The sequence below is a fragment of the Kwoniella newhampshirensis genome, chromosome 7 (assembly GCF_039105145.1).
Source record: "Kwoniella newhampshirensis strain CBS 13917 chromosome 7, whole genome shotgun sequence".
Taxonomy (NCBI): Eukaryota; Fungi; Basidiomycota; class Tremellomycetes; order Tremellales; family Cryptococcaceae; genus Kwoniella; species Kwoniella newhampshirensis.
The window spans coordinates 658,458-672,991 of record NC_089961.1 but is presented as its reverse complement, the minus strand read 5'-3'; the positions used below and the strand labels follow the sequence as shown (position 1 = coordinate 672,991).

The window sequence follows — 14,534 nt, the reverse complement described above, 5'->3', positions numbered from 1 at the left end:
TTATTTGACTTTCTGAACCTGGGGTAAGTATTTACTTGACAACCAATTCAAAGTCAGCTCTAACTCTTATTTGTTACCCCCACTTATCATACCGTATGGCTAAAGGCACGCACGTACCGCCGATCTCCCGCTTTCCCTTGGAATGAATGAAATGTTGCCACCCACAACTGACAGAAACAGAACAATTGTCTGATCAATTGTCTGTTGTCAAAAGGAGGAAGAAGCAAGTACAGTCATCATCCATCATTCATCTATTGTCGTTCAATCATATCGTTCATTTCTATATCCATCATCGTCTTCCATCTGTATTCTTGATCTTATGTCCCAGAATCCTACATATCGTTCCGACCCACTACTACTTCATTAGCTCTACAGTCCACTGTTCTCCTCGACTACTCCTCGAATCTCCCTCACTCAATCTCGGACTGCCTCCCGCCATCGATAGTCGAAGCTCTTCCAAGCTGGGAACGAGGCTGTGACACGAGTCACTCGAGGCTACCTCCCTCTGCTCCAGGGCCTCGAAGCCACCAACTCCTCATCAATTCGGATATAAATCACCGCTTTGACTTCGACCACGATGTCATTGCCCGGTACATCCCTCACCATCAACCCAAACTCATTCTCTCTCCCGATCCCGTCATCCGATCCCACGCTGAATCATCTACTCTCCGTTCCTCCTCTACTCGCTCTCTCGCCCGCACATCAAGCACTCCATCTCGCCAGATTGCGACTCCTCTTTTCCATCCCCGCTTCTCCGCTCTATTCGCCCGCATCGGGAGGCGGAGTCCGGATGAACGCTTGGTGTCATCTCTGTGGTGGGCTCCGACAAGGAATGGGAGGTGCAAGAGGTCGATCGACAACGACGGCGACGCAAGGTGGAGACGGTGTGAGAAAAGCGCACCGATCGAATATACCTACAGCTGGACGGGATGATGGGGAGCGTGACAATGAGGATGAGCACGGGCCGCCCACGATTGGCGCATCGAAGAAGAGGAAAAGGACAGATCCGAAATGTACGACCTGCGGAGCTGTCTATGAGAGACCTAAACCTGATCCTGCGACTTTGGCCGAGTTCTTACCTGCAAGAAAGACCAGACGGATAGCCAAGGCGGAGGCGCAATCGTTAGCAGAAGCAACATCATCGATTCAAACCGAAACGACCATGGCGAGTCTGGTCGAGGCGCATATGGACGACGATAAGAAGAGCAAGTTGGAGAAGGAGAAGGAGATCAAAGCCAAAGTGGATTCCCTCGCGATGAAGGATATCGACATCGGTTTCGATCCCATGAATATGACCATCTCGCCTTTCCAGGAATTAGGCAAACAAGTGGCTTCGATACTTGGCGTCGCGACGCCCACACCATCTGTCTCAGCTTCATCTCCTACGTTGACACGGATTCATACTCCGGATACGACCACATCGGCCACGTCGACGGTCCGACGATCAGAGCTTGATACCAAATCAAATCACGTCCCAACGATCCCATCGAAACCTTCGCCATTACAACATCGTTCTCTAGCTCATATCCCGAACTCATCGCCTAATCTACCGACTTATCCACAACCTCCACCTGTCAGACCGGTCTCACCCCAAGGGCTCGGTACAAAAGGCAAGGGAGTCAAGAGCTCCAGTGTGGGAACAACAGTCGGTGCGGGCAAGAAGAAGAAGAAGTCTGGTTTGGCGAAGCTTCTGGCCGAAAACAAGGAGCGGGAGGAGATGACCAAGGGCCAAGGTGGTATGTGGGGCTTTTGAGGAGTCCACGAGTCCGTGCGTGGCCGTCGAGTGGAGGAGTTCGAACGTCCAGGAATTGGAGAAGGAAAATCGTTGGGAAAAGCGGAGTCACTGAGGCGCGCGCGACTTGTACGGGAAGAGCACGACGATCATCACCAGCGAGGCAGAGATAGCGACAAAGAGTTTGGCATGACACCATACATATAGATCATATCATGCTCCCAATTCTGACTCTGGCTGAGCCAAGTTCACATTCATTGTTGTACAGAACTATCATCATTCTTATGCATATATAGGGTACCCACACCAGATTCCTACTTCTTGTCGTACTACCGTCCAAAACAATGGCATCAGCTTTCTCATCGGATCTTTGGGACCTCCCAGCACCACACGTCCTTATCAAATGCCTGACTCGCCGGCACTCACCTCGTAGAACCCTTGTCCACTCTTCCTGCCCAGCTTTCCCTCTTTCACGAGCTTCTCCAGCATCGGTATAGGCTGAACGAGCTCCTCCGAGATCTGTCCTGAAGCCGCCTTATCCCGCCACCCTTGAGAAATGTACGATGTCGTGTCTGTTGAGCAATAAAATGATGTCAGCCAGTGTGATTCATGAGCGTAAGAAAGTATATGTCGTTCGGGATTTGAACGTGATGCAGGAGTTATAGGAACAGACAACGTACCCAAACCAACGAAATCGAGGAGCTTGAACGGCTACGCAGAATGTCAAATGTTACTCAAACGAGCTTTTACAGCAAGTCGTTCGCAAGCGACTTACTCCCATAGCTGCAGTAAAGGCGCGATCAGCTTCGTGAACCGGATGTTGTCCATCACCGTCGATCTGCACTTACGATATCCAGCTCCCAGCTCCATCGCCGTGTCGACGTCTTCGGGGGTCGCATCTCCCCTTTCTACCATCCGGATCGCCTCCACTGAGATAGATTGACAAACTTTGTCAGCGGTCTTACAATAAGGTGACCAAAAGCTGAACTGACATAGGTAGGGCACCAATAACCTATTGACAATGAAACCGGGCGTATCGTTACACGTGACTGGAGCTTTCTTCATCTGTAAGGTCACTTCGCGGAGCGCTTCGTATGTGGCTTGGGAGGTCTGAGGAGTCTTGATAATCTCGACGAGCTTCATGGCTAGTCACGGGAATCAGCTGGGGTTCTAGAGGCTGGGCTGACAGGTTGGAAGCTGAGTTCTCGAACAGTGAATTACCTGGGACAGGGTTGAAGAAGTGTAGGCCAGCGAATCTGAAGACCGGTCTGCGTCAATATGGTCTCACGAGCGGGACACTGGATAGCTTCGAGGAGTGTAGTCCTTCATATCCGCCAGTGCAGCTAGACTTTTCACTTACCTCTGTTGCCTCTCGGGACCGCAAGACTCTGCAATCTCGCTGACGGATAACGAAGAAGTGTTCGTGGCGAAGATACATTCGGCTCTGAGAACATGACGCGCCTCAGCTTGTCGTCTGCATTATTCGCTGTCAGGAAGCTGCTCCTACGTACTTTGCCTTTCCGTCAAGGAATTTGAAAAGATCGCGCTTCACTTTCAAGCTTTCGATAATAGCCTCCACAACCAAATCAGAATTCTCGACAGCTTTCACACTACGTCAGACAATCTCGGCACATCAGCTCATCTCGTTGCCAATCGTCAGACCCAAGCTGTAAGAGAGGAGCTGACTCACGCGTCAGTAGTAGTCTCGATATTCTTCAGAATGCTCGATGTGAAACCGTCTATGTCATCGGGTGATTTCTTCTTAGCGATGCGTGAGAGTGATTTGGATATGATGGTAAGCCCGTTCCTAAACGCAGTGAGGTTAAGCATGGATCAGCCTAATTAGAGATGAGGAGCAGCCTGGGAAAAGAGGTGGACCATCGAAAAGCAGCTCGACTCACTCGAGCGCTTTGTCCGTCACGTCGCTGAGAACCACCTGTAAGTGTGTCAATCAGTCAGATGCCCACTTGGCACGAAGCCCTCAAAGCTAGAAACATGCGTCCAAACCAGCCAGACGATACGGATGAAACAGCAGTGCTAACCTTTAATCCATTCTGAGCTCCAACCTGCGCAATACCAGCACCCATCAACCCCGCTCCAAACACTGTCAACTTCTCCACCTTGCCCCTAGGTTGCGTGGTCGACAGATGTCTCTGCACCGACGAGAGTCGATTGGCAGCTGCTCCATTGAGGTTGTGTTTCGATGACATGGCGCTGGTTCTCAAGATGGAAGACAGCATGGTCTTGGTGGGATAGAGCAGGTCCCGTAATTGATGATCGGTACGAGTGATGCTCGGACTCCGGAGCTGGGCTAGTTGTCATCGAGAGTAATAAGAGACGAGACAGAGGAGGAAGCTGCCCGCTTATAAGCATTTCCGAGCGACACCAAGAGACGAAGAAGACGACCGTGGGAGACTGAAGAACCCTCGTTTACGTCATCAAATTCAGAGGGCAGGCGTGGGAAAGTATTTCGTGTCGGAACTCCGAGATCACATGTTCTTCCCACGTGGTTCACTATCTCCTTTCAAGACGGGATCCGATAGCACCGGCATCAGAAATGCATGCACCGATATCGTCGGGGTGTGCAAATAAATGACACTACTCGGTGGAGATGTCGGGACGTGAATGGAGTGGGAACAGTTCAACGAGCAGTATAAATAGTCAGGAGAGATAGGCTATCGACTCTCTTCCATATCTGCGCAGATCTGCACTCGATTGGATACCATACATACCGTACACTTCAACTCCCTTTTGAGCCTTTCCTCACATAGATAGTAACAATGTCCCAACCTGGTTATCTCTCAGCGGCACGATACGGTCAGTCCACCTTCCTGGCCTCCACCCGGTCCAGAATCCCGGTACCCCTCAGCTGCATGTACACCTACCTACTGTTCACTGTCTACCGTACATCGTGCTGTCTCGAGTCCCACTGACATCCTCCGCACATCTTACAGGCAAAGACCTCGTCAAGGTCTGTCGTGTGGTCCGAGACGGTACTCAACACCACGTCGTGGAATATGTTATCCGAGGTGAGTCGACAGTCCTCTCCCCACCAATGACGGACCTGCCTTGCGGGAGTCCTCGACTCTGGTCTCCATGACGTTGTCAAGGATCATCGCACGTTGCTCGGTGCGAGTGGAGCAAGACAGCACTTCCTTATCTGCTTCCCGCCCACAAGAACACAGGATAGATCTGGGGCTGATGTGAATTACGTACCCCATCAGTCCTTCTCGAGGGAGAGATCGAGACGTCGTATACCGAAGCTGACAACAGTGTGGTGGTCGCTACTGACACCAGTGAGTGACCTCATGCTACAAGACTGGACAAGAGGATGATAGCTAAATGATCCCGTGTCCATAGTGAAGAACACATGTCATGGTACGTTTTGCAGCTATATTTTTTGACACCACAGTCTTCTTGCTGTAATGTGTGAGCAGCTCGTTGACCTCTCTGACAACGCAGTATTCGCGAAGACTTCGCCCCATGTCCTGGACCCGCCCATGTTCGCTCTTCACCTCGGTCTCCACTTCGTGAACAAATATGCTCATATCAAGAAATCATTCATCGATATCATCTCCCTCAAATGGAGTCGGATCTCCGTGAGTGGACCTTTTATCACGCCTCCATGAACCAACCCTTCCGCAAGATTGTTTCCTACACTTCGCTTCGTAGATTCTGGTCGTCTGGTCTCGCTGATACAGTCTACGTTCTCAGGTCGACGGACAACCGCACAAATGGTCTTTCGTCCGTGATGGCGAGGAGAAGGCTCTTGTCGAGCTGGCCGTGGATGCTACCAAGGGCGTTGAGGCGGCAACGGCAGACCTCAAGGTCGGAATCAAGGACTTGCTCGGTGAGTCGTCTTCGGATCAACTCGATGAGGGATTGACCAGCTGACACGTTGGCAACAGTACTCAAGACTGGTGGCTCAGCATTCGAGAAGTTCTACCGAGACGAATTTACCACGCTTCCAGATGTCGCCGATCGACTCTTCTCCACTTCGGTCTCTCTCATGTGCACCGTCAATCTTCCTCCCAACACCCCCTTGACCCTCGACAACCTTAGCTCCATCGCCAAGGAGCTTGAGTTCCCCAAGATGGCGACCCTTATCCGAAAGGATGTCTTGGAGACCTTTGCCACGGATGAAAGCGCCAGTGTCCAGGCGACATTGTACCTCACCTTGCAAAATATTCTAAACTCGGTTCCTGCGATCAAGGACGCTTCGATGCAATTGCCCAACAAGCACTACATGTGAGTTGGAGCGCATCAGAAGTATCGAGGGACGTATTGGTGACAAATGCTGATTCAATCTTTTGCCAGTGCCATCAACCTCAAACCTTTCGGTCTCGACAATGGATTGGGATACGAGGGTGGCGCCGAGGTGTTCCACCCTACTGCTGATCCTAGTGGTCTCATCACCGCCACTGTGACCAGGAAGTGAGGTGTGACGTGAGGACGGTGTACAGTGGACCGGGTAATATGGGATTGGAAGGAATAGACGTCGCACTTTGGGCCACGAAGAAGTGTGTTTGTGTTTTGGGTGTACTACGTAATGCTTTATAGATATATGAATCGTCTGCTCTCTCTGCGCAACATGGTATGATATAGACGAGGCATGCGTGTCACATCGTACTGAAGCATGAAAGATGAGTGAGAGACGACTGTTGAAGTGATCAAAATCAGACGCGTAGTGCAGCAAGAGCCAGAGAAAGGCTGTGCTTTGGGTGCCTCGATCACTACTGTTGGTGTGCCTCGATTGGTGAGCCAGGCTATAAAGGTCTGTCCTTCTTGTCTCATCGACCCTCTGCGTCTTGACAGTGCCCGCGTGCGAGCAGGCGGCTCAACTTTCATTTGCTATACGCAGAAGAACGACCAGCGCGGGCTTTTCCTGGATAGCGAGAGACAGGAAAACAACGATAGACTTTTGGGTGTAAAGTGTGAAGAAAATAATAATAAAAAAAAGGTGGGAAAAGACGGGGCTGGCTTGATTTTGCTGTGCTGTGCTGCTGGTGCGCGTTCATACAAGTCATTCACTCATTCATCTCATCGTCGTGGTGTACTCTGCTATTTACTGTTGTTCGTCTCTTTCATTCCTTCGACATACATACGTACAGTATAGTCTTCATAACTGTGTGTCATACATACCATCCCCTTCGATCCTCTCTGACGCTCTGTCGATCGACTGTCCTCGAGCGCACAACGCGCTCAGAGGAGAGTGAGCGAGAAGACGAAGAAGAACAATTACTAATAGTCAAGGAAACGAGAAAGCATGTTGTATCTTACAGCAGACAAGTTTCCAGTCTGTAAGTTCTGTTCTGGTTCTCCGTCATCTCCCCCTTCGTCTCTGTGTACAAGGGAAGAAGAAAGGCTGATAAGGTAATTGGTCCATGACGAGTATAGTCGTTCCGTTCGGTGTTATTGGGTACGTCGAAGTTTATCTTTCATACTTCTTTCTGTATTCCTCCTCCCCCTCTCATAGCACCCAGGGACATCTACCGAATACCTTGTCCTTCACTGGGATCTACATCATACGCCTCTATTCCTCGTCCATCCCTTCTCTCTTTTTGGCTCTCAGACATTCCTTACACTCGCGCTCAAATTCACTGATATCCGCGCAGATTCTACCGATATCTATGGTACATCATTCGATTACTGGCCAGAGCGGCATATCGTCCCATCCCCCTACCTGAGAACCCTACCTACGTCGCCAACGAGGATGTGACCATCATCGTACCTACCATCGATGCGGGTGAGGAGTTCAGAGGTGAGTCGGAGTGATCTGTAGAACTTTTGTTCAATAGAGCCTCGATGGGGTGATCGAGAGCGCAGAGGAATTGTAGAGGAGCAGAGGACTTAGCATGGCCTGCCAAGGCTCCTGCAGCGCCCTTACTACCTCTTATTTCCGTGACCTTTTTTCCTTCGCGCGTCTTGATGTGTGGCTGGCTTCTTCGAGGCAAGTCGTTCGCTGACACGCGATCCGCTGCTTTTCCAGAGGCCGCCTTCTCGTGGCTGGAGGGAGCCCCGAAAGAGATCATCATTGTAACAGAAGAGCGGATGCGAGGACCTTTGCAAGAACTTGCCGACTCCGTCGACCCTGCCCGTATCCGCGTCCTGACTGTACCATTTGCCAACAAGCGGTTACAGATGGCTCACGGTATCAGAAATACCACTACGGATATCATCGTATTCGCCGATGACGATGCTATCTGGCCACCAACTCTCCTCCCCTACGTCCTAGCATGTTTCGAAGATCAACAGGTCGGTGGAGTCGGGACTAGTCAAAGGGTCCAGCCTTGCGGAGACAGAATGACAGTATGGGAAGTCCTTGCGGCCTTCCGTTTGACTATTCGAAATATCGAAATCGCTTCATCCACACACATCGACGGTGGTATTCCCTGTCTGTCGGGACGGACGGCTGCCTACCGAACGCTCATCCTCAAAGACCCGGACTTCTTACATGGTTTTACCAACGATCTCTGGCTTGGCAAATACCATCTCAACTCAGGAGACGACAAGTTCTTAACTCGGTGGATGGTATCACACGGATGGAACACCTATGTCCAAGTCTGTGAAGAAGCGGAATTGTTATCGACGATGAAACCGAATTGGAGATTTTTAAAGCAGGTATTGAGATGGACCAGAAATACCTGGCGATCCGATTTCAGGAGTATCTTTACGGAGAGATACATCTGGACTAAACATCCCTATGTGGCGTACACGATGATTGACAAGTTCATCAACCCGTTGACGCTGCTGGTCGGACCGGTGTTAGTCATCTATTTGATTGTGAAGAGTACGAGAGATGTCAATGATGGTGGATATCATTTACCGGCCTGGAATATCATCGTCTCGGTGAGTCGTCATCTTTTTCGTGCGAAACGTTCAGGAATTCAATGCTGACAGAGCAATTTCGTCTAGTACGGTATTTGGCTCATGGTCACAAGAACGGCGAAACTGTTACCCCATTTGTGGTATCGCCCTTCACACATCATCTATGTCCCGGCATGGATTTTGTTCGGTTATTACTTGTGAGTTGCGATCTGCAGGTTGGACAAGCGGCTCTGATCGGGTGTTCATATCGTAGTGCGATCATGAAACTATACGCTTTGTTTACATTACATGAGACTGGATGGGGTACGCGAGCCGGTATCGGAGATCGTGAGTCGGCTTCCTCTCAACACTCGGTAGTGGCATTTCATATCCTCGACCTCTGTCATTGTGTTGTGCACCTTGTGCTGCCGGGAGAAATCTCTCCGACATGGGAGTCAGGAATGACGCTGACAATCATTTTCAGCCGCTACCGCGACCGCCGCTCAAGAGAAGAAGGGCGAGCCGGGACTTGGTCCTGACCAAGGCGAGGTGAGGCCAGGATTGTACGATGTAGAGTTGGCAGGGAGACCGCGGAAGGGGTAATGTAATGAATGCGCACCGATCTTGATGAAAATTCATGAGGAGATACCCCGAAGTGACTTGCGTCGTACGGCGAGTCATGACTACATTATTTACTATTATACGTACACACGCTATACATCACGGTCAGACACGTCTATGCATGGACTATGGCACGAGATTGAGGGTCAGATTTAATGATGGAATCTATGCGTGTGATACATCTCAGAGTGATAGTGTCACGAAGTCTCGGGTCCATTCCAATTCGAGACCATCTCCATAATACCTGCGAATCTCTCCCGTTCTCCACCATGACCTGCTCCTCTTGCATCGTCTTCCAATTCTAGAGGAAACCCCCCATCTTGATCATCATCCTCCTCTGTCTTTGTACTGAATTTGACCAATGATAAACCGACAACGACATTCCTACGTGGTAATCCGCTCGTTTCAAGAGCCCAAAATACCAAAGTGGCAATTTGACTGACATACAATTCATGTAGGGTTTGGGAGGGCGGGGAACCTAGTAATGGGGTAAGAGTGAGGGACGGCGGAGGAATAGGAAGGATCGAGAGGATTGAGAGTGTTCGCGATGTTGAGGCGACGGTGGATGAGGACGAGGTCGTGTTGGAGTTGGAGTTGGAGGATGATGTGGTTGGGTCGGGGATAGGAGTCGGACGAGTTGGAGGAGGGAGTGGGGTGTGGGGCGGGATGGACGCTTGGGTCTATGAATGTTGCAAGCGATCAGCGGGGTAAATCATTAGATCTTTGATCAGACGTAGGTACGTGAGCGAGACGATTGATGATACGATCGGGGGCGCGCGCATGGAGTTAGTAGCCGGTTGCTTGGAGGTAAAAGGTATCACAAGCAAGATAGGGAGGAAATATCTTTCAGAGTGGAGCAGCCCGACGATGGTTGAGGCACACAAGGATTGTGCTCTCGAAGGACTTGAAGGACTTGAAGGACAACGGGTGAGGCGAAGGACAAGGAGTGATAAGGGTCAAGCACGACACCGGTCCGAGAACCGCGCTGGGAACTCACCAAGCACCCAACTTTCCCATTCTGTGTGACAATCACCAATATCCGATCATCGAATGTTTGGATCAACAGTTCCGTCTCGATGCCCGCTACCGATCGTCGCAGTTGGTAGGACGGGAGAGGCGGAGCACGGGAAGTGTCGAGATTCAAGGAGGAGAAGGAAGGTGGTTCGACCGGGTGTGCTTCTTCGAGTAACGATGACATTGGCCTGGTGATAGATGTGGTGGATATACGCTGACGTTGGGCACGATATATGTCCTGTGCATCGGTGTCAGCTGAAGAGGAGAGAGAAAGACGTTGCACGACTCTCGAAGATCAAAGGTGAAGAATGCTTTGAAAACAAGCCATGACGTGGAAGATCATCTCCTCCACTTTATCGAGATCTGTCAATGTTGCTAACAAGAGAGCCGCACCCACTTCCTTTCTTCTTCACCCTCATAGATCATTCAAGTCGAGTTTCTCTCACCCGCTCCTCATTCATCTGGAGGAGCCGAAATGCACTCTATAGGATGACTTCTTCGACTCCCTCTGAAGCTCTCAAATCTCTTCGAGCAATACTACGAACCCCCAACCTATCGCCTGACGATCTTTCCTTCCACCTCTCTTCGGCCCTCATATCTCTACATATCCACCCGACGTCAGTCCCATCGTCAACCACCTCCGCTTCCGATTCCGATTCCGATCTCAAGTCGATTGGTAGATACCTCCCCTCTGTACAAACTCAGATCTTGACCGATGTCGTTCCCACATTCCTGGCTATCGGGGCTTTGGATCAAAGTACCGAAACAAGTCTGCGAAGTCTCTTCGTGCAGCCAAAGACTGTAGAAGCACTGTCGACCCGAAGAGCAATTGCCTTGACCTCATATCTCACTCTACCCACTTTTCTCAACAACTCAGCATCCTCTGTCAAGGATTTCGGTCAGACAAGCCTCCCTACGCAATCGAGATCTTTCATTTTGACTATTCTGGAACAGTTGACGACGGAATATGGGATAGATGATCTCTACTACTCGGTCTTCACTGCCAGCACCGAATCAAATAAAGGAGAAGGCTGGAGAACTCTTCAATGGGAGGATGTCGTCAGAAGCTGTGTGGGGATCCCGGCGAAGGCGGGAAATGCAGTAGGGCGATGGAGGAGTGAAGGTAGTCAAGAAGGACTGCCCGCAGGACTGGTACCCAAGTGAGCTGACCGCTAGTTGGCGCCTTCCAAGCCCAGAGCTGACAATATACACTTCAGAATATATTTCGAACGATTGGTTACGAGATTTGAAGGACTTATGTTCGAGCTCTCCCAGAGATCACCACCTGGTGGGTGCCTCCAGACTTCTCAGGGAGTGAACTTACTCCATTGTCCCACACTCAGCGGACATCACCCCCCTGCAACTCGTCCTCGAAAAGCTGGCTGCTATCGGTCTTATCACACCACGACCGACTCTCGATCCTTCTCCATCGCCTTCTCTCTTACCTGCGCTCTTACCTCCTCTGCTAAATCACCTACATCCTCCTCCTATGAGTCTTCTGCCGCCATATTCAGCTGCATTCCTCCCTTCTATATTCATGGCCTTGCCCGCGTCCACCCTTGCCACTCTCATTGAGTCGCTCCTCCAACATCTTAGCTTCCGTCTTGTCGGCCCGACCGCGCTCGAGCCAGATAGACCCGACCAGCGTATACTGCGTGCTGGGAAGGTTCTCACCGCGATTGTTGGACAGCCAAAAGTCGGCGGCGAAGCATGGACAGCGGTCATGAGAAGTGTTCTGGGCGGAAGACGGAGTCTGAGTTTGAATGACGGGAAAGCACAGGCAAGGAATCGATTGATCGTCGGATGGATTGCTCAAGGAGATGAGAGCGGTGAGTTGTGCTCCTCTAGAAAGGCCTTCATACGTTACTGACCCAACTTTTGGTAGCTGCCAAGGCGTTCCTCGAGACGGTGTTCGAGGCATGGTCTGATCCCAAATATATCAAGTTCACATTATACGCTCAACAGCTGAGTAAGTCGTTTGTCTCTGGGCTGAATTAGCTGTGCTAATCCCTCGCTTCATTAAGATTTGACGCACGTTCTCATACTTGCGTTGTCCCTCATCAGACCTTTCTCACCTTGGCTCATATCGTTATCTCATCGAGGACGATTGATCCTAGCGTTTCAGTCTTATCTCTCCCATCCCGAGCCTTCAATTAGAAGACTAGGCATGTTCGTGGCGGAGATCTTGAGTGAGCTCACAATCGAAGAATCGGCAACAGAGCCGCCACAATTTCAGCCTCAAGAAGAGATAGAGGCGCTCAAGAAGGGCTTAGAGGTGGACGAGGAGAGAGGGGAAGGGGTTTACGAGAATAAACAGGGCAAAGGAGGCAGGGTGAAAAGATTGAAGTTTTCTGGGTTATGGGAAGGTGTAGGTGAGGGAAGAGAAGAATGCAGGTGGTTGAGAAGGGTTGTGGGGACCCTTGACTCGGCTGCAATCATCAATGATAGCTGGGAGGGCTGGCTACTTGGTTGGGACGTGCATCCAAACACACCGGTCGAGTCACATCAAACGCGACCTACACCTACATTGGTCGACCCTCGAATAGCACGGGGACGACCTGCGCAAACGAAACGGCATGCCGCAAAAGAACCAAAACCCAGGACCAAGCCAAAGATTGTCATGCTCGACCCAGATCAATTGGACGATCCGTTGGGAGGCTACGACTCCGATTCACCTTCTTCTTCTCGATCACCGTCGCCTACACCATCGTATCTGGAAGAAGTCGCAGCGGACCCTTCTCTCGCCCTTGATGCCGCGGAAAAGAGGAAACTGTCCAGACCGGTCTATATCCCACAGCTGGCTGCGTTGTTGAAGGAGAGAGAAAAGCCCGAACACATCGAGATGGGTCTGAAGTGGGGCGAGGGGCTTGTCAGAGCGAAGAGGGAATTTGGAACCGAATTGGGTGAGTGAACACAGGTGTACGCAGCTACCCAGTGTCATTCAACTGTGCTGACGCTTCGACATTTTAGCGGAATACTCGGTATCTGTCACACTGATGGCGCTGGGGCTCAACGACCCGTTCAATATCGAGAGATTTGATGAGAAACGACAGGGCCTGATGAATGCACTGGTGGCCTGCTCGCCCAGGGAGGTCGCACTGTGAGTCAAAGCATCACAAAACAAGTGAGGGTCATAATTCAATCCAATTTGTAGCTTCTTGTGCGAGCAATACTTTAACAATCAGTATTCGCTCCAGCAAAAATCAGTCATTCTCACTGCTCTCGCAATGGGCGCTCGAGAGCTAGCGGGAATGTCCGTTCCCCAACCACCAACCACCAACCGTAGTATCGATTTCCCCTCCAAGACTCTTCCCGCTTCTCTTCATCGAAAGTACATCAGCGCAGCGGACGTCCCACAGGGTTTGATCGAAAATCGACAAAAAGGACAAATTGACGAAGCGATTGACGGCGTACGAAATCTTCTTCTCAGCAAAGGTGCGAGAAAGGGTGAGGAGACTGTCCCAGAGATTGCGAGGGAAAAACGGTTGCGGGTATCGGCGACCAGACGAACACTTGTTGCCGAAGAGGGGACTCTGACCGCTCAGCAGATGCTCGATTCCAAATTGACATCGACTTCTCAAAGACCGGTCGTACCATTCAAAGATATCGCTGCGGAATACTTTATAATGCCATTGATCAATCGATTTTGGCAGCATTTCCAGGATTCTTCGACACGCGAATCCCGGGCTTCAAGTACCGGCACGCGATACCGAGGCGCCGGAACGGGTATGATCCTGTCGCCATTGGCTTTGGAGAAATTCCTCATGACTCTGTCTTTATTGCTTCATGCTGCGAGACACTCTTCAGTGTTCTTGGCGGTGCTTTGTCCGGAAGCATTAGAATTAGCCGTGACCATTGGCGCTCGACATCCTACAAGGACGGATGATGATCCTCTAGCTTCAGAGCAAAACGGCTCAGACGCTGGGGGAGCGGAAGCATCGACGGTCGGCGCAGCTTTAGAACTCTGTTTGGTAGCTTTGGACGGGTCGTTCGATTTAGATGGAGGAAGGACACTAGCGTTTGAGAAAGCGGCTTTATTGTTGGGTGTGGGAGAATGGGCAACGAATGTGTTCAAACTGGAAGAAATCGGTGGACAAGTGGCAGGTGGACAAGGGGGGAAGAGGGAGGGAAGGATCAAGGCGGGGGCAGCGGGGGTGGTGTTGAAGGTTGGGGAGATAGGTGAGAAGTGGGGTCATCTCGGGTTGAGATTTTAAGGAGCAGCGTCGGGACCGAGTCTCATGGAGTGCAAACTGAGGGAGCGGCTAGTTGAGTGATTCAGCTAGACGTCATATCTCATATCATACCAAGCATGACATGTATACCCTGCCGCAAACATTGGATGATTCTGTGACAATACACA

General features: G+C 50.8%; 6 protein-coding genes across 6 annotated transcripts; 4 read left to right on the top strand and 2 right to left on the bottom strand.

Annotated features, from left to right (window-relative positions):
* Positions 1-577: 577 nt before the first annotated feature.
* Positions 578-1,753, top strand: IAR55_003956 (uncharacterized protein; the record flags this gene model as incomplete). The annotated part of the gene is made up of 1 exon (XM_066947061.1): positions 578-1,753. The coding sequence occupies one exon, from the start codon at positions 578-580 to the stop codon at positions 1,751-1,753; it is 1,176 nt and encodes a 391-aa protein (XP_066802440.1).
* Positions 1,754-2,046: 293 nt separating this feature from the next.
* IAR55_003955 (uncharacterized protein) lies at positions 2,047-3,972 on the bottom strand (the record flags this gene model as incomplete). Its single annotated transcript, XM_066947060.1, has 12 exons — positions 2,047-2,061; positions 2,159-2,304; positions 2,413-2,443; positions 2,508-2,515; positions 2,581-2,661; positions 2,725-2,877; positions 2,954-2,988; positions 3,093-3,176; positions 3,244-3,342; positions 3,423-3,539; positions 3,634-3,668; positions 3,775-3,972. The coding sequence occupies 12 exons, from the start codon at positions 3,970-3,972 to the stop codon at positions 2,047-2,049; spliced, it is 1,002 nt and encodes a 333-aa protein (XP_066802439.1).
* Positions 3,973-4,512: 540 nt separating this feature from the next.
* Positions 4,513-6,170, top strand: IAR55_003954 (urate oxidase; the record flags this gene model as incomplete). Its single annotated transcript, XM_066947059.1, has 8 exons — positions 4,513-4,549; positions 4,687-4,761; positions 4,957-5,028; positions 5,093-5,110; positions 5,195-5,331; positions 5,447-5,582; positions 5,641-5,980; positions 6,050-6,170. 8 exons carry the CDS (start codon positions 4,513-4,515, stop codon positions 6,168-6,170), a joined length of 936 nt encoding a protein of 311 aa, XP_066802438.1.
* Positions 6,171-6,998: 828 nt separating this feature from the next.
* IAR55_003953 (uncharacterized protein) lies at positions 6,999-9,142 on the top strand (the record flags this gene model as incomplete). Its single annotated transcript, XM_066947058.1, has 7 exons — positions 6,999-7,032; positions 7,130-7,151; positions 7,348-7,493; positions 7,722-8,581; positions 8,648-8,757; positions 8,814-8,887; positions 9,024-9,142. 7 exons carry the CDS (start codon positions 6,999-7,001, stop codon positions 9,140-9,142), a joined length of 1,365 nt encoding a protein of 454 aa, XP_066802437.1.
* Positions 9,143-9,357: 215 nt separating this feature from the next.
* On the bottom strand, positions 9,358-10,358 carry IAR55_003952 (uncharacterized protein; the record flags this gene model as incomplete). The annotated part of the gene is made up of 2 exons (XM_066947057.1): positions 9,358-9,840; positions 10,158-10,358. 2 exons carry the CDS (start codon positions 10,356-10,358, stop codon positions 9,358-9,360), a joined length of 684 nt encoding a protein of 227 aa, XP_066802436.1.
* A 305-nt stretch (positions 10,359-10,663) lies between these two features.
* Positions 10,664-14,388, top strand: IAR55_003951 (uncharacterized protein; the record flags this gene model as incomplete). The annotated part of the gene is made up of 8 exons (XM_066947056.1): positions 10,664-11,334; positions 11,392-11,462; positions 11,518-11,565; positions 11,992-12,003; positions 12,060-12,143; positions 12,199-13,077; positions 13,145-13,274; positions 13,329-14,388. 8 exons carry the CDS (start codon positions 10,664-10,666, stop codon positions 14,386-14,388), a joined length of 2,955 nt encoding a protein of 984 aa, XP_066802435.1.
* Positions 14,389-14,534: the final 146 nt, after the last annotated feature.